At 33.0% G+C, this 24461-nt stretch overlaps 1 protein-coding gene across 11 annotated transcripts in view; it reads left to right on the top strand.

Annotated features, from left to right (window-relative positions):
* The window catches only part of EPHA5 (EPH receptor A5), a 363905-nt gene that overhangs the window by 27605 nt on the left and 311839 nt on the right, over positions 1-24461 (top strand). For all 11 annotated transcript variants that reach the window (XM_077136996.1, XM_077136999.1, XM_077137003.1 and 8 more), the window contains exon 2: positions 3357-3421. In XM_077136996.1, the coding sequence (XP_076993111.1) occupies positions 3357-3421 (65 nt within the window). The remainder of the gene's footprint in view (positions 1-3356; positions 3422-24461) is intronic.

Here is a 24461-nt window from a genome sequence, read left to right as displayed (position 1 = left end):
CAACAGAAGATACTTAGTGACTGTGCCACACTGCTACCAAAAATCACCCCCTTTTTAAAAAATTCAGTACTGAAACCGGGAGATGAATTTGCATATGTCAAGATTTCTCAGCCCTGACACTAGTAACCTTTTGGGCTGAATAGTTCTTTGATGATGAGAGCATTGCTGTGCAGTGCAGGAGGTTTAGTGCTGTCCTTAGCCTCTACTCACCACATGCCAATAGCAATCACTGCCCCCTAAGTAGTGACAACTAAACGTATCTCCAGATATTGCCACATGTCCACATGGAGTAACATTGGTGTACACTGATTTAGCCACACACCCCTGCTCTACCCACTTATCCTATGATTGAGTCATAAGACAAACAGCTTCTGAATGCGGGCTAGGTGCATAAGCATGAGTCAAGCTTGAGCTTTCCCTTAAGGCACCAATACAGCTCAGCGTATTCAACATTTAAGAGACAGAAACTGGTACTAATGGAATATTCACTAATAATTTCTAACTTAGATTTAGAAAAGGGGCGTTCAAGGATGGCATCCTGGAAAAGATACTTTCTGAAATATGTTTTAAAGGATAAATGAAGACTTAACAAATGGGAAAGGGAAGAGAGTATTCGGGGCAGTTAAAACAGTATATATATAAATTACTGACGTTTCATACGCACACACATATACACACATATATATATGAAAGCTATGTATGTATATATCTATATATCTATATACACTTGTGTGTATATGTGCATATGCGAAATGTCAGTAATTTTCTCTGAGTCATCAAAGTCGAATTTACTCTGCACTTAATGAAGGCATTTATAATAGACTAATCTGCAAGATAATTGCCTAAATCTCTTAATTTTACTTTTTTGTCTCAATTTCCAGTTCAGTAAAGATATTTGGAAAGGTGGTCTTTGTGCTGTGAATTTTATGAAATCACTTTCCAAGAGAAAACCAATTTTGCACAATAGAGGGAAGTGACATACATGCACATTCCTACAAACTTTCTTATACATTTATCTGAAGAGCACCATTTGACAAGATCACTTAGTAAGATAATATAGATTCCTGTTGTAGTTATTTTCACATTTTATTATATATTCCAACATTAAAAAAGCCCATTAAATTGTGTGAACAACCAACTAGTGTTGGAGGTCATTAAAATACTTTCACACACACATATATTTCAAGCCAAAATGATAAAATATAATCATTCAAGATTATAGCTAACTCAAGTGAGATGTGGGGAAGACATCTGAATTCTGTTGATAATAAAGAATATTTCAAGAGGCGCATTTTATTAAGAGGTCTACAAGGAATATAGTTTCTCATAGCAGGCTGGTTATGAAATCTTAGAATTCTTTTAACCCTAGGATTAAGTTCGATTTCAATGCCGTCATAGTAGAACTCCTTTAGATTTTTGGCTTTCTATACTTTATCTAGTTATACAGATATGCTGCTGCTCAATATCAAAGGTGAATCAAATGAATCATTAAGGTGAATAAACATAATAATTTAGACTTTACCCTCCCCTGGTATTTAGTCATGTCTAGACATAGCCCTAGTTTCCCAGAAAAACTAAAATGAGGACAAGGACATTTAAGTTTAGTGCAGCCTTATTCCCATGGAAACCAGAAAATCCAACAATAGAGGAAAGAGACAAGATTATGGATCAAACTGGAAAATGAGATTTAGTGGAGTGACTGCTAGAATCTCAAGGTTATTGGGTATTGGAGCAGCTTTTGTTTTTTGTTGTTGTTTTAAACAATAATTTTTCAGCTATGGTGTTGTTCCCTAAAGAAAATATTAACTGCATTATTTATTTTATTATTCCCTAAAGCCAATTTGATATGAGTAAGATAGGAATGATGCAAATACTACATAAGCATGCATTTTTATAGCTAAGGAGCCCAAAACTTAGTGAAGGAAATAAACAAGTTATTGAACAAATAGATATACATATTTGGACACAGATATTCAGGATAAGTTGTTGATTTATTTTAATCTATCACTGTCCTGAACTGGTAACTTGGTTTATAAGGTATATATGTTTGCGTATATTGTACTTGTGTTTCCTTAATTTGTGTGGTGGTGAAATAAAATGATGTCTAATGAGACAAATACACTTCATTTGTAAAACATGAAGAAAATTTCAGTGAAATTTTGTGTATTGAAGTATGTGATTCTGATCTCCTCCATCATAATAATTTTATCACCTATATTCTTATAGAAATATTATGACACAGTTTCAACCTATTCTTATTCCTTCAGTATCTCAGGCTTACACTTGCAGAAATAGTCATCCTTTTAGAGTAGGTGGCATTTGAAGCTACTGACTCTTAAATGTAGTTTAAGGAAACTGCAGTACCTCTGACCAGGGATGACCTAGTTGGTTCTTTTTGAGTCCAAACATCATGCTCTTGTAAAGTAGTTTAGTTGCACAGTGGACGAGGTAGATCCATTTGGGTTAACTTAGAAAGATGGTGATCTTTGACCCAGGTCTAATGCATTTTGTCAAGACAGCACCCTTTAAGCTATTTCGATTTCACCAAGACAGTGGATGACTCTGTCAAGATGTGAACACTGTGTATGTGCACGTGTGTGTACATACTTAGCCATGGCTTCCTTTTGTCATGTAGATTTTCATAATTCTATCTTGAGAGTATTTTAGGATTACCAGCAATGATTGAGGACTACTTAAAATCATGTACCTGTCAGTTCTTCACAAAGTACATTTCATACTATGGTTACCTCCAAATAGAGGTATCACTGGGGAATGCAATGGACCCTTAACTATAGCAGCAGCCTCAAGAGCTGCTATAATTTTCTTGTCTTGGTTAAGGGTGTGGAGATTTATTTCTTAATTAAACTTGCAATTTGGATTACAGATTTAAGTTAATACCACAAAAATGCTATAAACTTGGGAATTGTTTATTGCTGTTTAATGTAAATTATTTGTTAATTGCTTCATAACAGCTTTCCAGAATAAAATACAAGACATTTAGCCACAATTTTATGGCTGTAGTTTAATTTGAAGATCTACCTCCTTTTTAAAAGGGAGCATGGGCTTTTCTTTTTTGTGGGTCATTCTTTCTATTTCTTCTCATTATTTATTTTCCTTTATTCTTGTTTGGCAAGAAGGTATTTAGGATACTGACACATTTGTACGTTTTGGCCGTAATTGCTTTCCAGTGTTTCTTCAAAATTGCTTGTTCTCTTATGTCTTCATAATTTTTTTTTAAACAGTTGTACCTCTAACATTATGACAAATGCTTAATCTGATATCAATTTTATAAGCAACAGGCACCCTCATTTTAGCATTGTATGTTTTATGTATTCTATGTGTTTTTTCTCTTTCAGTGAATTTACTGGATTCACGTACTGTCATGGGGGATCTGGGATGGATTGCTTTTCCAAAAAATGGGGTAAGCAATTATGAGATTTTCCCTCTATATTTTGTCTTTTCTTTAACTTTTTTTTCTGTTTGTGATTTGTATGCAGTGAAGAGCATTTAGGAAAAAAACATGGAATTTGAATATTTTATTAAATCCGTTAACTCCCTATTTTCTACCTCCACACTGTTCCCTGTTAACCTATATTCTAGGTTCTGACTCTATGAGTTTTCCTATTCTTATTGTTTCTTATTAGTTTTATCATATAATATTTGTCCCTTTGTGTCTGGCTTATTTCACCCAACATGATGTCTTCAAGGTTCATCCATGTTGTCACATGCAGGAGAATGCCATTCCTTTTGTAGCTGCATAATAGTCCACTGTGCGTTTTTACCACATTTGTTTATGCATTCATTGGTTGATGGATTCTTGGGTTGCTTCTTTCTTTTGGCAATTGTGAATAATGCTTGTATGAACATTGGTGCGAAAATGTCTGTTCAAGTCCTTTCTTTCAAATTTTTTGTGTATATACCTAGAAGTATATGCACGAAGTATACCTAGATGCCAAATCATATGGTAATTCTGTACTTAACCTACAGTGGAACTGCTTGCAATTGTTTGGAGGCTTTAAGGACGCCAGTAATAGTATGTTCTGAAAGTTAATCCATTTCTCCAGATGTAAATTTACTATAGATGGAATATTTTGACTAGGTTATTTCAGTTGAAGCGTGCCCTAAGGAGTTCTTAATCCTCTTACTGGAGTCCTATATATACGGGATGAATATGGAAAGCACTGGGAACCCCAAGCTGAAAGCAATGAAACCCAAAAGAAAAGGGAAATACCAGCAAATGCTGCCATGTGCCTTGCCATCTGACAGAGGAGTTCAGGTGTCATCTTGATGATGCCTTGATTTGGACATTTTCATGACCTCAGAACTGTAATTTTGTCAGCTAATAAATCTTTCACAGTGGCTACACCATTAGACATTCCCACCTGCAATGAAAGACTGTTCCTATTTCTCTACATCCACTCCAACACTTGTAAGTGTCCATTTTTTGAATAGCAGTCATTCTAGTGAGTATGCAATGGTATCTCACTGTGGTTTTGATTTGCTTTTCTCTATTGGATCCAAATACCATCATGGGGGATCTGTGATGGATTGCTTTTCCAAAAAAAGTAAGTATGTCTTCATGAGATTTTCCTGCTCTATTTTTGTCTTGTATTCAAATACAAAATGAAGGAAAACTTTTAATTATATTTTAGCATATTTGTGCTTAAGTGTTGTAAAGTGTGCATTATTACCCTCTTTTCTAAATTATACTGCTCATATAATTTAAAAAAAAATGTTTTTTCCTCCAGATAAGACTTCTAAATTTTACATTAAGTTTCTCATACTTTTTCACTGCTGCCTATTACAATATGCTTATGGCAGTAATAGTAATTCTTAAGAATGGAACAAAAGAATAGGAAAGAGGCCTTGGAAATTAAGTGATTTCATGATGAAGTTATTCTCACCTCCAATTTTTTCGATATCCAATTATGGGATTTTTTAAGTGGGCTCTGTCCCATAAACATAAGAATTCCATTTGTACAGGTCTCAACTTTCCCATTAAATGTCAAATGTGTAGTAGTAACTTCAGAGCTTAGTATTTTAGGATAAGTTAGATGCAAACATATAAGAGCATAAATATTTTTCCTCAAAGATAAAAGTTATGTTTTATGTAGATTCCCATTCAGTTGAAATTCTGAAAGCATTTTAGAATAGGAATTCTAAACACAAACTTCAAAGGAATTTTCTTGTCCAATTTTCTGACCTAATCATTTAGCTGTATAGCAGTAGACCTAATAGATTCATTCTAAAATAAATTTCTATCACTTATGGCTTCCTTCTTTCTTTTTATTTGCCCTTAAACTATCAGTCTCATATTTGCAACTTTGCCAACTTTTCTATACACATCTTGAAGATGTAATTTTCCTCCTAAATGTATTAGGAATTTTTTTCAGTTACTTTCTGGAACATTTAGTATTGATTAATCTATAGAGTATAAGCATAGATATAAACAATGTTGTTTCCTGGAAAATTTTAGCAAGAGTTTTGAAGGCTTATTCCTGTGAGAATAAAATTAATGGTTATGGTATTTGCTTAGAGCATATTTTGTTCTTGCGTCCTAGAAATTCCACTATTGCTCTTTTTTTCCATATATTGCTCTTAAACCAAAGATACACCTGCACCTGTCTCCTGTGCTTTGGTGAAACCATACTTTTCCCCATTGGGTTTATTTTACTTCCTGTAGCACATAATGGGGAGGCCTCCGTTTTCCCTTGAACATCATCACTGAGTTCTATTATACAGTCTGCTTTTATTTATGAATAGAATGTATTTACTATGCATAAATAAAAGCAGACCATATAGGAGAATCAAATACAAAAGACAAATATTATTTGGAAATCTTTTCTTGTGCTGATCTTAGAAGCTATTAGGATCATTCAGAATAATTTATTCATTTGAGGGATTTTTCAGAATATTGACTTCTTAAAGCATATGTACAAAAATGTAAAGTTACCTGTTCTTTGATCAGGGAAGAAAGAAAAAGCATTATTTAGTGAAGACTTTAAAATAAGTTTTTCTGGTTTTATTGTGACTTTGCGGTGTATTCTTATTTCTTTGATATAGAGAACCTGTTATTTAATTTTGAACTTGAAAATAACTAAGGTTTTGATTAATGAAAATTGCCTGTGAATATAGTATTAGTGTTTTGGTTGGGCTCACTTGAATCAAGAAAAACTTTAGCTGGGTTTTCTGTTCACATTCAGATTTTGGCAAAAGCACTGTGCAGGAATTGGGTGGGAGACTTTGTGTATGATTCTATAGACCTAAAGTAAAGGGCAAAAATGAGGAGAAATATTTGAACACTGCCAATCTACCTCCTATATTTTGATTATGATCACGGTGGATTTTGCCAGGACCTTATTCTGGCTTACTTCCTATGGAAAGAGAATAAAGATGATGACAAGCACTGAGTCCCACCATGAACATGGTGAGGCTAATAAAGATTAAAGTAATGGTGAAGTGTGTAAAAAAAGAACACATTAGTGGATACAGAAAAGCTCTTTATTTGGACAGCAATAGAAAACAATTCTAAAGGGAATGAATATTATACAGTTTAATGCAAATGTCAGCATAATAAAGAAACTGGCTGGTCCAAAGTAGCTTTATATTCATTATTTTTTAGAAAAACAAAAAGCAAATCATCCAATCCTTAAGGTAATTAAGGTAAATAATTTAAGGAATTCAAGATAGTTCTTAAGCATACATTGAAATTTAAAAGAAGCAAAATTGTGCTTTTAGATTTCCCACAACGAAGCTTAGCTCTTACTAAGAAAGCTCTTTAAAATGTCCGACTCTGTTTCTGCATATGAGGCCAATGTTGTATTTAGCCTTTGGTAATATGCAACTATTTTGGGTGGATTAGCAATTTTCCCACATATTTTTGCGAAGTAGGAATGATACATACATGCATTATTTCTTCATTATATATATCTTTCCAAATATGCACTCAAAATCAGTATTGAATGAATGGAAGTATTTTCTTCTTTGGACGCTCTCAAAACACTTGTCTCATATTATAGGGAAGCTCATAAAAGGTAAACAGGAAAATGGCCTGTATCCGATATTCTCTTCTTAGTCTCTTCTCCTTACCCCCACCCCGTCTGGTTAGCTAAAGCTTCACCCTTTGGATCTCAGTTTAAGCGCTACCTTTTCAGAAAAGTATGGCTCAAAGACAAAGTCTGTAGCAGACCATGTGGTGAAACCTCTCTTCTCCCCTCAATCCTAAACCTATTCAGTTTTGTTTTTAATACAGAATACAATGTGTATGCCTATGTTATCCATACTCCTCATCTTATTTAGCTGTGTACACAAACTCTTAATTATTCTGAGTTGACCCTTTTTTTAAAATTATTTTTCCACTTGTCTGTGTAACAAGCAGGGAGCACAAATGTGAATAAAGAGTTGCAGGTGATTTCTAAACAGTCATATACCAGTTACTATCACCTCTCCTGTGATGTGCACCTATGCACAACTTGCATTTATCAGCCATCTCCTGGGTTAATTCCCACCTGTCTCATATTTTATATATGTTCCTATAACCCCCAACTTTTTATGAGGTCTCTCAGTGTCTAGAAAATGTTTCTCTGACAAATGTTATAATCTATGTAAAATCCAGGCCCCAATCCTTTTCCACATGAGAAAAGATATCTTTCTTCCCTCATTGGTATTTGCACCAATTTCTGTATGTAAATATAATTTGTTTAAAAAAAATCCTTTTTCTTCCTAATGATTAATCAAGATGTTAAATATGACTGGGCCTTGCAAAGGTCCCTGGAGCCAAAAACCAGGTTATTTTTCTGCGTGAGTTGATTGTTGTTTATCATGATTCTTTTCTTATTTTTTTTCCTTTTGTTATCCTTCAGCTGTTTTCAATTCATGTGCCTGTGCGTCCAGGCAAGTCAATTTGAATTAATTTTGCAAGCAAAATGCTTTATGGTTCTGAGTACATAATCTCCTTCTCCCACAGAGAAAAAAATATACTGTAATCATCCAGCATTCCTGTTGATTATTTCCATTAAAGGCAGCAGGGAATAGGGAATGCTCAGGCCTCCCCCCATGTGTGAAGTTTTCTGAGGCTTTTGCTATTCATTGACTTATTCTTTTTCTTTCCATTATGCTGTTCGGTGCTCTCACTAATGTAGAAAATGATAGTCTAACACCTAGCCTAGAATCTTGGTCCTCTTGAGTCTATTGCTTCTGATCATTTATCCCACTACCCTTTCCCTAAAATTAACTTATTTCTCTCTTCTTAACTCCCCTAAGATGTCACATACATTTTTACCTGTAGTCTTTTGCACAAGATTACTTGAAGTATTCCACCTCCTTCCTTCCCCTACAACTCATCTTAATGCCAATAATTTTATCAAGACCCTACTTAACTTACACATCACAAAAACTTTCATTTTCACATGGGAAAAATGACCACTTCTTAGGTTAAATCAATATAGCATTTATTATGTATTGGACACACTAAATTACCAATTTGTGTCCTTACAATTTGAATATGTAGTATTACCTATTGTGTGTGTGAAGTTGTAAACTCTTGTTTAGAGACCTTTTTGCCTTGGTCTCTAACATGTTTTACATAGTTTACATGTTAGAGATGCTCTGTGCTTCAAATATATATTTGCATTAAATAAATCTGTCACTGATCAATATACAACTAGGCATCATAATTTTTAGATGGTGGTTATTTGGACCTCAAAAGCTGCAAATGAGACTGTGAGAAGAGACAAAGCTTGAAGTTAGGGTTTCTTATTTATTCGGTATTATGCAGGTCTGAGCCAGGACAAGGTTATTTATTTATACAACTTACTGATTTAAACAAAAGACTATTATGTATCAAGCACTGATATTACAATGATGAACAAGACCCAATTCCTCTCCTCAATTATTCAAATAGATAAATTATGAATGATGTCCCTTAGAGTTGTTAAAACACAATCTGCACAAACATTTCTAAAACTCTTGGGCCACCTCTCCTTGAGCTCAATTCAAATTGCTAATTTATTAATGTCTGTCTCCTTAAAGGCAGTATGCTTAACTTGGAGACTTTAAAATCAGCTAATCTTGATTCAAAATCTGGCTTCACACCAATTTCAGTCTCCTTGGCTATAAATTCCATTTACTAGTACCTACAGCACAAGGTTATAATAAGGATTAGGATGCAATAACAATACAATGTTCAGCACAATTCCTGGATAGTAACTACTCAGTATGTGGTGCTTTATTATTTTTGTCCTTGGTTTCTGTTCTTGGTTCATGTTCTTGTTTTTAATCACCAAAGAGGTGAGTAGTGGGTAGACTTAGAAAGTCATTATGTTTTGAAAAATCATATTTTTCAATGATCAAAGTCATTATCATATTTTCTTTGGTATGTTTGAACTGTCTTTTGGTTAAAACTTAAAGATGGGAAAATATATTCACTTGTTGAATAAAACATCTAAATAATTTAATAATAAAGACTTAAGTTTTTTGTTTTTTTTTTTTTTTTACCAAAATCCAGCCTGGCACTTTTCTTAATAAGACATGTATAAAGTTTCCTAAAACATTTAAATGCTTTTCAGCGATAAACAATTCTTTTTCACAAATCAAAACTGGAATACACAGTAATTGCAGCAAGAAAGGAAATTCACAGTGAAGAAACAGAACAATTATCAAAAGCAGACTCAAGAATTTTAATTTTATGAGTTTTTAAATGATGTTCATTGAGATATATATTCACATACCGTGTAATCATCCAAAGTGTACAAGCAGTTGTTCACAGTTTATCTATAGCTATGCATTCATCATTGCAATCAAGTTTAAATATTTTCAATACACCAAAAACAATAAAAATAAGAATAAAACTAAAAGTTAAAAAAGAACATCCAGAACATCCCATAACTCCTCACCCCCTATATTGTTTGTTCGTTTATATATGTTTGTCTTTTTTTTCTTACACATCTGTCCATACATTGAATAAAGTGTCAGTCTCAGGGTTTTCACAATCATGGGATCACATCTTAAAAGCTCTATAGTTACTCTGTCATCTTTAAAAGTCAATGCTATTGTATTACATTTCAACAGTTTCAGGTATTTCCTTTTTGCTACTCCAGTACACCAAAACCTATAAAGGGATATCTGTGTATTGCATAAGATAACCTCCAGAATGACCTATCAACTCTATCTGAAATCTCTCAGTCACTGAAACTTTATTTTGTTTCATTCCTCTTTCCCTTTTGGTCAGAAGGCTTTCTCACTCCCATGATGTCAGGTCCAGACTCATCCTTGAGAGTCTTGTCCCATGTTGTCAAGGAGATTTACAAAAAGGCTGTAAAATTTACTTAGGTTGTATAGTATGATGTGTGAATAAATTCTACATATTCTTTGATGGTGGGCTTACACATACCTGTGGAAACAATAGACTTTGCAGGCCATTTTGTATTGCCCCATTTTAACCTGTCCTAGAGGAGGGATACAGTGATGGCAGTTACCGGATTATAAGTATCATCTTCAAAACAACTTAAGTATTGTCCTGCTGCTTCTCTGTAACTAGGCAGGGTATGGGAGAAATATTTCATTCAGACATGATTAAAATAAACTATGCCTACAGAAATAGTATTATGAGGTGTTCTAAATCTGTAAGTTGCCCTAGACAAGTTAAACTGACTTAGTTATTTATCATTCTGTTGGCTAAATTTCAGTTGGTTTTAAGTAACATAAACTGACTTCACCTTGCTTAAGGGAAAGAAAGGAATCCAGTGTTAACTCATACAACCCAGGGCCAGTTGATTTTTGAAATAATGGGACCAAGGGATTGGATGAGCTCCTATAAACCAAGCAGTGATCTCCCTAGCTTTCTTTTGCCTACTCCTAACTAGTCATTTCCTTCATTCTTCTCTCCCCACAGATACAGATTTCTCTGCCTCACTTTGTAGATAGCTTTCCCACAATTCAAAAAATTGATCTATATTAAAAAGATCAGTTCAGACCTGCTGGTAATGTTCCAAATCCCACATTAAAAGATTGTGATGTATTCCACTTGGTTCAGCTGTCCCACACTGATGGAAAGGACTGTAGCTGGGTTGGGAGAAGAGGATGGAATCCTACAGCATCAGGCAAGCTGTCAGTGGTCATTTCTGCAGTAAGCAGAACAGTGTAAAAAATTTTTCAAATGTGTTTGTATTTCCTCCCCATTGATGTCTCTTAAGAAATCTGATGAAGAAGCATTTCCCTAAAAACAAATGCATTTTTCCATGTAAAGTCAGCAATGTTATAAAAGCAATTATTAATGTGAAATATTTTATTCTAAAGATTTGCAGTGAAGTGAGTTGTTTGGGTATATTATTTCCATGGCATCTCAAAGCTTGACCCCTATAATACATGTGAATTTTATCCAGCACTTAATATTTTTATTTAATTTATCTATATTATTTGTTTAAATTAGTTTTGATAATTTTGTTTGGTTTACTTGATTTCTTTTAAATCTTAGTAGCATATCTATCACTATTCTTATATTTTTGTTTTTGACACAGTCACTGATTTTATATCTTTTGTTTATCATCATTCTTTTCTTTAATACAAATGTCTTTATTCCTCTGTGCCACTTTGACTGTATAATATTTTTATGCTCCCATCTACATCAGTTATTATGAGTAGGCATAATACTAATAATATCCTATTAGCTCATTGTTTCCTTAGAGCCAGAGAAAATCACCCTTGTGATTGCTGACCTGTTTCTGAAAGTCCCTATGCAGCAGCTTCTACAGTCAAGTCTGTTGCTTAGAAGAAACATATAAATGCATATGTATATAGAAACAAAAGAGTAAGGGAAACTTTACTATTCATTTATATTTCTTTTCTCAGATGGGATATTCTTACATAATTTCAACATTCCAAAATGTTATTATGAATAATTAATAATATATTTTATGAATCTATACTCACAGAGCAAATATGTTCAAATATTTCTTAACATTTGAACTAGAACACAGAAAATGGAAATGATGTGCATATGCTTCATAAATGTATTACTTAGCCTTTCATGTATTCTACTTTATATTATATACATCAGGATGGGACAGTTTCCAAAGCTTTTGGAGAACTATTTTAAACAGAGTTTTGGATAGTTGGGCATGCGTGGACCTTTAATAGATTACAGCATGCAAATGTGTAATAAGGCAATGAATCATGGTCACTGATGTGATCACAAATTATTATGATAGTGTAGGATTATTCAGTTTGTGTCTCCAATCCTTCCAGGCTGCACAATTAAAGGCATAACCGCTATTATAATCCTGAGAGATAAAGTCATTCATTAAACAGCCTTCTCTCTTTTACTATTTGCTTTATCTTGATGTCAGCTTGAATAATGTGATTTTTAAAGTAATTAACTATAGTAATAGTAGATTGCATTTATCTTTCCTTATAATTTTGGTGTTTTTTTTACATCATTAAAACACAGAGATTAAGATTATTATGATAAAAAGCAGCATATATAATTTAAGTATAATATCAGGAAAATGAGTGTGGCTCAAAAAACCAGTATAGAATCTCATTAATCTGAAAAGTCGAAGCTGTTATTGTCATCAGATGCTGATAGTGCTTTCTAGGTAGCTAGTGTTCAGTAATTTTCATGGTAGAATGGATGACTATCAGTACGCTGAAGTTAATTCCTTACAACCACGTATAATGAGTTGTCCTTTTAAAGTAGAGAGAGACATGCATGCACAATGTCGTATAACCATTCACTAATTTATTAATTGAAATGATTCTCTCATGCACATGCCTTTACTTCTTTAGATGAGAGACTTGGGACATAGTCTTAGAGAATAATAAATGAGATATAACATTTTATCATTTGGGATCCTCCCAAGTATTAGACAGTTATGGTTAATATTTTGCAATATAGTGTAAAGACCTTTTTTTAGTAAATTAAAATAGGGATGTTACCGGACAAAGATGGTGAATTCTTTGCCAGATGTACTCAATGACCAATTTCTGAGACACTGGTGAGGGGCAGGAGGTGGGTTCAAAGAGAGTAAGAGTTTATTGCTATGTTCAGAGCAGGAAAACAGATGGCTTATCAGCCCAAAAATCTGTCTCTGCAAACTGCAACAATTCTGATTGTTTTATAGCTTTCTACAGGCTTTAGGAAAATGAGCACAATGGCTCCAGATGATGTCATTAGATCTAATTATTGAGCATGCGCAGATTGATTACTTGCTAGTCACAAAACATATGTAAGGAAATGATAACCGTAATATGATGATGGGTGTTGATTTTTTGTATTATACTGAGATATAGGTAACTTGTACATTAAAGTCTAAGCTATTATACATGTTAAACAGCCAATTTTAGATACAGCTTCCATTGTCTGTTTGGAACTGGGGTGGATTAGTTCTGAACTGACCCAGGTCCCTTCATTAATAAGCATTAGAGGCTGCTTTAGTGATCACAAGACTCTAAAGTCGAACAACCAGATAAAATGGGTACAAGTGAGGGTTGGTCACAAGGTTTTTATAATCACATTGGCACAAGATCAAGGCTATACACCGTCATTATCAAAGATCAAGGCAATTGGAATATAGTTCAGAAATTTCATGTATTTCCCTCTGGCTACTTTGATGTATGAGAAACCAAAAAAAGAATACCTATATAATGATTCAACCACCATAATCATCCCTTAATTCCTAAATTTTTGGTTACAGGTGAGAACAACAGCAAAACAAAAGCAATAGCAAATAATAACAGTAACTTGAGTCCATATTGAGTTAAATTTCTGAGTTATTTCAAGTAATTTAACATTCCTCAGTTTATTTATTTGTCAAAAAAAGATTATGTTGATAACTTTTAAGATTCTTTCTAATGCCCAATATTTATACTTTTATGGTTCAAGAGTTTGAATTTACATCTGACATGATAATTATAAGGACAAAGTTGTTAACACTAGACTTTAATTCAAATTATAAATTGCGTAAAGTTAATGAAGAAAACATTTCTAGGGTTATAGGTGGAGCAATAAAGTCTGAGAATTGAGGTGCCAATCAGTAAAGTTTCAGAGTTTAGGTGTTAAATTGCTATCTCTACTTCTCTAATGGAGTAAAAAGGTACAGTGTGGTTGGACAAAGAAAAGGCAGAGAACATGGGAGATGTCTCCTGCTCAAATTTCACATCCCATCAAGTAAACAGGTATTTATTTAACAAGTAAATAGGTATTTATTTAACAAAGTAAACTTTTTGTATTCAGATAACTTAAGGAGGAATAGAACTCCTGAATTGATTCCAAATGTTTCTTAATGTTTCACTAAGATGGGCTGAAGCAGAAAAATGTTTACTTGGCAAAAATCATTTATTTCTCAAAAAACATTAAATAGAGTTCACTATGTGAGGCATTATACATACTATATTAAGGGACAAGAAGGATCTTCCAAATTCTCTCATTGAGAAACATTTTACTCACTATTCTTCAGCAAGAATGTTCAGCAGAACACATCTTAGGAGACATTCTGTAAAACCTAGATGAATGCAGCAGGGTAGAGAAGTGGGCTTGAAAGAGTTGTTGCTGCTGTTTTTTTTTTCCTTTATCGTAGTGACATATAGAGCGGCACTCTCCTACGCACACCTGGACATTTTATTTAGGATATCATAATGATAACCAGCTAGCCTGTCACTAGAAATTATGGCATGCATATGGATTCTTGTATGGTGCATGGGCCAGATTGGACCTACTATGTATTAGTGTTACAATGAGGCAGTTACTTAGACATGCGAACAATGGTGGGAGTGAGTATATTTCAGACCTCCCTTTTCCCAAGGGATCAGTGAAAGAAATTCCCTTTTAATTTGTCTAAATGGGAAACTACATAATTTATTTAGCTCATAATTTAATTAGATATCTATATAATCTCATCTATTGCTCCTTGGTAGAACAGAGAAGGCAGACTTGTAAAGTAAAATCCTAAGAAGGCTATATCGGAGCAGTGTCTTCTAAAAAACAAAAACAACTGTGTCTTTTAGTGCATCATACATGCACAAGTGGACTTTGTAACTACAACTTTGACTTAGATTTATATGTGTTGATTTTTCACTTCATTTTTTGATATAATTTTGAATTCATTCATTCATTTATAAATATCTAACAGACATTTAGCCAATAATGTGCTAGAATTACGCTAGGTACTCAGGTTAAAAATATTTATTAGACATTCATTGATTTTAACATGGACTATTAATCAATATCATCATATAATTAAATACATGAAGCAGCAGAAGCTTTGTAAAAGTTTCTGTACTTCATATATTCTCTGTATATATGTATATACATACATTGCATGTAAATTATTATGGTTATGAATTATTTTTACAACTAACAAAGTTAAATTATTCTGAGCCCCAAATTCAGATGGGTGACATTTAAATATTCAATCTAAATTTAGGTTAATTAAATAGCTAATAATGATATTTTCTAGGGACTATGAAAAATATGATAAGGAATTCTTATATTCTGTGATATCCTTGACTTCTTTTAGGGTATTTATAACACTTTACAAGTGGAAAACTATTTTTCTTATTTGCATTTCTTATTTGATGTCTTATTTTTCCATTGCCAGTGAAAATTTTAAATGTCAAGCCATATTTTCCAGAATGGCTATATTCTAAATGTAAAATTATTACCCAGAAAGTGACTTAACTTCAGATGATATTCATTTGACAATTTTTAAAATATATTTTTAATTAAATGTTAAAATGCCAACAAACCTGCATAACAGATCTGGATGTTAGTTGGTTAGTTGGGTTAAATTAAACTCAGTCTTATTTATTTATTTATTTATTTATTTTTATTTATTTTGCATGAGCAGGCACTGAGAATCGAACTCTGGTCTCTGGCATGACAAGCGAGAACTCTGCCTGTTGAGCCAACATGGCCTGCCCAGTCTTATTTATTTTTAACAGCAAATTGAGTCAGTTAATATTTGTGAACAGTTTCCTAGCATGTAGCTACAACCACAGAGACAAAAAGATTTAAAAGCTTAGCTCCTTTTTGCAATGGCTTCCTTTTGTAAATTAGGCCAAGTAGGTCAATTGCTAAATCTTTCTAGAAATGAGAATATTGACTTAACTCATAGGAGAACTGGGAGAGAAATATTAAATACTGCTTAAATACTTGATATCTTAATAATTCTGAATGTCATCATAGCTGAAATTTTATGATGACTGAAGTACATGACAGTTTACCACCTCAATCGCATATTGTATGATTGCATCTGCACATGAAAATAGATGCATATGCAGTCTCCTCTATAAAAGTGTCTCTTCAATGTATTCAAGTAAAAAGACAAGTAATGGTTTCTAATATCTTACAGAATAAATCAGCAGTTTCAGAAATAAAATAGATTCATGAAGCACGATAATCTCTTCATGTGGCTTTCTCTTTGTAATTTAGTCCTTTATTATATTTAGTAGGTTTTTCCCCATTGCATAGTGTTATTTGTTCCTTTTATGTTCACTAATTTATGTATGAGAGCACACCATATAAAACTTAATATAAAAAAGCCCAATATATTCCATCATAAAAGATAACTTAAAAAAAACTCTTTCTTAGCTATTTAAATCCCCAATAGTAGCAATGCTTACTGACTCAAATCTGAGTTGGTAATGTAGTTTATGCCAATACTTACTTTTTTATGCTGGGGTTGTTTTTAAATGTTCATTTTGTTTATTGAATTTGTACATCCCTTTACTTATGAACTAATTTTCAATAGTGTGTATCCTTATGAACATCAACCTGTAAATTTATGAGGAATATAACAGTGGGATTTATTTCATTATGATTTCAGAGGGAAATGCACTGTTTACTAACAGTGAATGAAAGTTCTTGCCCCTGGTATACCTAACAAATTTCGCATCCATCAACGTGTGGCAACCACACTCTCAAGTGTATTTATGAGTCACCAATGAGAAAAACATTGAATGATGATGAGGAGATCTAAAATAATTAAATATTTCATTTTTAAATGCCATCAAATTTTTGTTTTCTATTACAATTCAATAAACTTTATGTTGTCTCTTCATTAGTCTTATAACTACTTCATCCCCTCCTTCGTATTTAACTTTCCCTGAAGCATAACAATTTTTTCGACTTTACTTTTGCCTATGCTACCATAAATCTCTACAGGTTTTTCAATTCTGTTTTGTACGTCTCTGATCTATATCATAATTGGTAGTAGTAGAATATAAAGCTTAGCTTTGAGATGAAGATATTTTAACTTAATTTTTGTGCATTGTTCATTAGTTACTGATAATAAAAATATGTGTATTTTTAGTATTTCCTAAACTTTTCTTGGAATTTTCATATACTTGACCAAATAAACTCTTAAATTTTTATTCTTAATTAAACTAGTTGCCATAGTGTTGTCAAAGCACACAGCTCATTGTCAAAGCATAAAGTTTGTTTATTGCTAAGAATACTTATCCTGTGTCATTTACAACCTTAAATATGATTTCAACAAGAATACATTTTACGTGGTTCTGTGACACCCATAAATATGGATATGATCCATTGCCACTGCATGATAATGAAGAAATATTCCTATTCATGCTGCCATTACTTAGCCACTTACCCCAAAGTTTTTATACATAATTTTAATGGAAGTGAGTTATTTGAATATGCCTAGAATTCCAAAACCCTATAGCTCCCTGCCTCATATAGTTATCTCCTAATGCTATAAGAGAAAGTTATATTAAGAATTATCTTCTAATGCTGTAAGAATGATATTATTATCTTGTTCACCATATGTCTTCAGAAAATGATCAATATCACTGTTAAATGAAAGTTTAAATGAATGGTTAAGATTTCTTTAGGACACGCTTGATTGGAAGGGAAATCTTTCTTCATTGGCAGAAATAGGAATGCAGGACCCTGGGACTATGCAAAGGAGCTGTGATCACCAGCTACCCCCAATTACAACTTTGAACTCTCATAAAAGCAATATCATAACCATTCATTATATATTACATATATTTCTAGCCTTTTATAGACTTAAAGTCTTAGAAACCAAATTTCTCTTAATAAAAGTGTTTTATTATGGGTATATGATTTCCAAGTTTCAGATAGGTTTCATTACAAGTAAAATGAGCAACCTTTTTCATAAGCTAAACTGCATAAACCCATGTTATTTAAATCAGCTGATAAAAATTAAGTGCTACATAGTGAATACATAGCCTTAAAATTAAGCATTAATACACTGTTTTGATAGTCTTCAGCTTTGCTGAATCTCTACATGAAGTGCCAGACACTACTTTTGTTAATAACTGAATTTACATGAGCTTACAGTTCAAGTGTTTTGCACAACTTACCACAGAAGGCAGACCAAATACATTCTGGAAAGCATTGCTCATTCCTAGAATTACATAGTAGTTATGATGTTCATCAACCAGTGATGCCAGGACTTAAAAACCAAACTCAAAGAAACCCCCAAATAAAATCCATACACCACCAGCAATTAACCCCATCACTTAATTAAAACTAGAATTTTGATTAAAAATAAGAAGCATTAAAGCCTCAAATAAAAAATAATTCATTAAATTAAAACATTTTATTATTTGAAATGCTACATTTTTCTCATTTCCTTAAGAATTAGTAAATACTTTGGCATGGTCCATTGGTTAACATTTGGGGGTGATGTAAAATTTACATCTTCATTTAAAGAGCAGAATACCTGACATCATGTCCAGGCTTTATATGAATCTGCCATGCACCCTTTATTTTGGTAAACTCACCTTGATGTATGACTGAACAAATTAACTAAATTAAGGTGTATGTTTTTCCAGAAAAAGAACTTTTTACAATGTTATACTTTTTACCACTATTTGTAACTCAGTGTATCTACCTTGTCGCTACAAATAAAATTTGTTCAAATTGTATTCTTTTGTGTTCTTTTTTTAAAGAGTATATCAAGTCAACACTGGTTACAGTTGATACTAAACAAAAAGTCACTTTTTGTATGTGACAAATCAAGCCAAACAGAATGCAATTCCAGAATATTAATATGCCTAGGGCAAGTTGGACCAGGCTGCATAAATGTATCTAAGTTTTAATCACCCTGCTTCTGCTTCAGCAAACTTCAACCTAAATGAAACTTTAGTATGAGAACTTAACAGACTGTAACCTCTACTTTGAACTCAGAGCCCCCTTGGTGATGTTGCTGTCCAATGCACCTTCTCTTTTTTTTTTTTCCCAAATCTCTAACAGACTTGGAAACATCAGATCCAGACACAGACCCAGAAGCACACATGCAAGCATACACTCACACCCTAGTATTTGATACTGAACAACACCTAGTGTATGTCCAGACTAAATGTATACGCATGTTAGAAGCTTTAATAAAAGCAGCTCATGCAAGAACGCTATGGAAGAATTCTCTGGGAATAACCCTACATTTGAATCCATATCTTAATTCGTGGACACCAGACTATATTTCTGGTTCTGGATCTTAAATTTTCTCCTGGATATGATTTCTGAACACTTAAAACTTTGCTTTGTTACCGCCATTTACTGGTTCAACTAAATAATATTTATTACAAACCATTTTCTTGCTAAGTACTGTGTGCATTGAGTAATGAAAGGCAACCTTCCACAGTTCCTAATCTAATGGAGAAAACAAGCTGTAAATAGGAATTTATCTATGTGATGAATTCTATGAGAAAATTTCTCATTGAATCCTTAGATTTTATAGCCGTAATGCAACTCCATACATAGAAAATATGTTAATTCATTAAAAAAAATCATCTATTTACTCTGGGACAGTAACTGTGTTTGGCTTTAGAGAATCAAATATGAATATCTTATATCTGTTTTCAAAATTCATTTGCCAGTATATTTGATGACTCCATGCCAATTCTTGTCACAGTGGCATTTACCATTTCTGGATCTAGGTGTCTTCCAGTTGGTACATAATGTCATAAACAGCACATGTGAAGAAGGAAGCAATTTGTTTAAACAAATGCTACACTCCAATGTTTTGATTCCAACTGATCTTGTTTAAACACTGAAGATCAGTGTGCAATCATTATTTAAGCAGGCTATATCTTAATTAAGGAGAAAATCATTTCTCTAAGACCAGCACCTGGAGTTAGCAATGTTGAATTGCTTTCCTAAATGAGTTTCCATATATCATGGAAACATTTCTTCCATGGAGATACATATGAATGTCTGATTATACACATGGAAGTATTGAAACATGCTTCACCCAGAATATTCAGTCTTCACTTCCTGCCTATCTCCAGGAAGAAAAGACCATAAAGCCAAGTGTGTACCATCTTCCCTCCTGTGTCTGGGGAAGGTATTGTGACCTTTTTTATAATTTTATGCAAACCTGTGCTTGATTCTTCAACTTATCTGGCTTATATACTGAGTACATTTCATTAAAGATTTCTTTGTCGCAAGTGATCTTAATTTCTTTATGTTTTACAAACCTTTAACCAAACAAAAGTTATAACACTATAGCATGCTTTCATTACACAGCTATACACACACACACACACACACACACACACACACACACACACACACATATATATATCTCATTCAAATCTGAAATATTATTTTGAACTTCCATTCCTATAATAGGAAAAAATTACATCCACCCATATTTAGAAGATTTTGAATGATTGTCCATTATGTGTAACTATCATAAAATGAAAAGACTCAAGAAAGAGTACATACAAAAACTATTTAAAAAATTGAAGTGCTAGTTCAGTCTCTGGAAACAGGGTAAAAGAATGAAAGTCTTTATGCTCACATACCTAGAAAGTCTGAATGGGATTCAAGTAACTTCAAGGAAAGTTGTTCTGCTCTGACTATTAAATATGGTATTGTTACGAGGGGAAGAGAACACATTCTTCTTAACTGGATTCAGCTTCTCCTTTTGTATTTCCATGTCTGCAACTTGGATCCCTTCTGGGCTCAATTTAAGGATAGTTTTGCCCATTGCACTTAGCACTCTATGATTGCCAGAGGCAATCTCAAATAGCAATTTTAAGAACTTAAATATGTTCAAAACCGTAACCAAAAAAAGAAAAAAAAAAAGCCAGAGCTAATAGTGATAAGGGCTCTTCCTCATAAAAACAGAGTTAAGACCCTTAGAAAAGAACTTGGCTGAAGAGAAAGTATTTAGGTCAGATGCTGGAAGACTTATTATATAATATTTTTTTTAGTGCAGATGGTTTTGATGAGTTTTTACTTAAAGGATTTGAAAATAAGAAGCAATTCAACAAATATTTACTGAGAATTCAAACATTTTGCTGAAGGATCCAAAATATGAATATGATAGTGCTTTTTCTCTCAAGGAACTTTTGGTTTAGTCAGAGAATAAGGCACATGACAAAAATCTATGATTCAATGTGCTGTAGTCATCTAAATTCATTGGATTAGTGCTATGGACAGATTTTTATAGAAATCTGGTTTAGTGTCAGACTCACTTAAGAGAGGGAGCCTATGTTATGAAAGCTTAAGAGCCAGAGTTCTGAAGTAATATTGTCTGATTCACAACTTCACCACATATTAATTTTCCTCATCTTTCTGAGTTGAGTTTTCCCTTGTAAAATAACTTCCTCATTGGGGTCTGGTGTGGATAACCTGTGCTAATATATGTAAAGTGTTTTAAAAAGTCTAGCCACATATTAAGGTTTCAGCAAGTTTTAAATAAATATTATCATCATATAAAGTATGTATTCTTAGGTTCCAGGATCTGCAAGACTGGGGTAGAACCCAAGAATTCTGCATTTTTAAACAATCAAATACAACTAACGATTGAACAAGTGTTTGGAAACCTCTGTTCTACACAATCCAAGTTGAGTATAGGAAAAAAAGAAAGTAGATATTTTATAATTGTATTATTAAATGTGGTAGAACAATTGAATAAATACTGATGTGAATGTTTTAGAAAAAAATACAAGGAAAAATAGAAAAACTGAGTTTTACACTTATACAAAACTAAGCTAAAGTTTTCTGAACATGTATCTATTTTATGTAAACATGACCTCATTAAAGTGAATGAGAATTCAGTGCAGATATATATACTTACCTAGGAAAACCTGGCATATATATATATATATATATAAGAGAATCACTCAGTACATCTCTTGCAGAGTATTTAACTCTGTAAGCTTTAAAGTATTTTAGCTGAGGAAAAAAAATAAGCTAGGTGGTTTAAACAGAAAAATAATTACTCCAGTCATTAATCATTTTTTCATTTAAGGATTCGTTTTCAAAACTGTGTTGCATAAATGAAATTCAGTTATTCAAAATGAAAATACAGTTTCATAGTTATATATTCCTTATGGTTACTGATTTCTATTCTTAAATACTGAGGGCCCTTTAAAAATATCTTTCATGTGACAAAAATAGTTCAGATTTAAAAAGATAGCACAATTATTGAGAGGCATGATATGGGGAAAGCATATAAATATACATTTATATTCTCTGTTTAAGATTTTTTTATAGTTATGTAGAAAATAGTAAACTGCTCAAAGTCACTTATTTACTGTAAATGCCTATGCAGTAACATTATCAGTAAGCATGCAAACTACAGACATATTGTTATGGTTATGTATTCTTTTATGGGCCACTTTTATGTCAAACTACTGTGAATAGAATAACTACACATTTTGCTCATTTATTACTATAATTAGATATGGATGGAATGCCTCAATGTGTAAACTTGTCAGCATTACAAATATAATCATCTTCTAATTCACTGAGGTCTATACTTTGTCATCAAGTATAGGAGAAGCAGAAACCAGCACATTTGGGACAGCTTCTCAACTTTGAAAAAAATCATTACAAAAATGAATTCTGTCAGCAATGCAGTTGTAAAAAGCCAAAATAGTAACTACTTAGGGAAAGATTAAGAAAGTACTTTAGTCTTGATGATGGGATGAGATGACCAACTGCAAAATGTAGGTTAAAGTCTTGTGAAAATTATTGAATGAAAAGCACATTCAGGAAGGATGGGCCATGGTGGCTCAGCAGGCAGAGTTCTCATCTGCTGTGCAGGAGACCCAGTTTGATCCCCAGTGCCTACCCATGCCAAAAAAGAAGGTACATTCAGATCTTTGCTCAAAGGAAGAACTCAATTATGAATGCTGAGATTACAAAAAAAAAAAAAAATTCCTTGCTTTTAAAAGTGTCCTCATTAGTATATGCTTTTACATTTTGAAGTGATTGAATTTCTGTTTGTTTTGTTTGGATATGATGCAATTTTTAAAAGCGTAATAGTTAAATATGATCAAAGAATTAGAGACTTCATTGCTTACCAAATATAGATGAAAGTAACGTTACTATTTAGTCCTCTGGCTAAATAGCTCTTCCTTTGGGCCAAGGGTCCATTTCCTAACACATGAATTCAGAGTGTTGGTGAACTGGGGCCATTAGGATTCAGTCTTCTTTTTTCTGGGATAAATGAAAGATAATCGGTGTCAGTATTTGAATTTTATATTTAGCTCAACTAATTAGATCTCATTTCCTGACAGGATAGAAATCGCAGATACCATTATGTAACTTGTACATTCAGTTTCATGTGAAATTAAAAAAAAAAAACTGGTTAGAGCAAATGTCAACATCACATGATGCAAATCATGCTTTCCTTTACATGAATCACTTAGACTTTTTAATGTCATGTTTTGACCACTTAATAAAATTTTAACAATCTTTGGAGACATCTGTGAGTTTGACAACTGTAACTTATCAGTAGTAATTAGGAACAGAGATACAGGGTATAGGGATAAATGAAACTCACGGTGATTCATGTAGCCCTGCTTTCCACTAGATTAAACTCTCTTCACTATAAAACCTTTCCTGGAACTGTCAACATTTTGCAGAATTCAGTTTCACCTTTTCTTTCTTTCCTTGCCTTTCTTCTGGTAGGAGTTATTATTGAGAGGGGAACGAAGTGACCATGCAAAAAACTGGTAACATTTCAGGGTTGACAAACCAAGTGTTCTTTGACTAAATTGCTTCTAGAAAAGGGAGGGAGAAATAACTGTTATCCAAAACATCTTTCTGTTTTCCTGCTGTAGACCTCAACTCATTATGACTTTTACAGAGAGTAAAGCAAATGGCTCTTGGTAATTCACTTCTTCATTCATTTCTTCAACATTCATTTTTACACGCATACTTTCAATAAACATGCGTTGAATCTGTACAAGTCTTCAGACACTATTCTAAACACAGGATACACAGACATGTTTTCTTCACATGTATTCTTTTTTTGAGGCAAGTGAAATAACTCCAATGGGGAAAAGAGATATATAACCTGATTACATAAAATAAAGTAAGTACCATGGAAAACATGTGCACAGGAGAGAGTCAAAATGAAGACATTAAGATCTGAGACCCTAAGAAGTGGCCACAATGAAAGCAATGATCAGATAATACCTTAACTTAGAGTTTTCCAGAATATGTTCTGTGGAATGTTCAC

The sequence above is a fragment of the Tamandua tetradactyla genome, chromosome 19, assembly GCF_023851605.1.
Source record: "Tamandua tetradactyla isolate mTamTet1 chromosome 19, mTamTet1.pri, whole genome shotgun sequence".
In the NCBI taxonomy this organism is placed as follows: Eukaryota; Metazoa; Chordata; class Mammalia; order Pilosa; family Myrmecophagidae; genus Tamandua; species Tamandua tetradactyla.
This window is presented reverse-complemented; position numbering and strand designations above follow the sequence as displayed.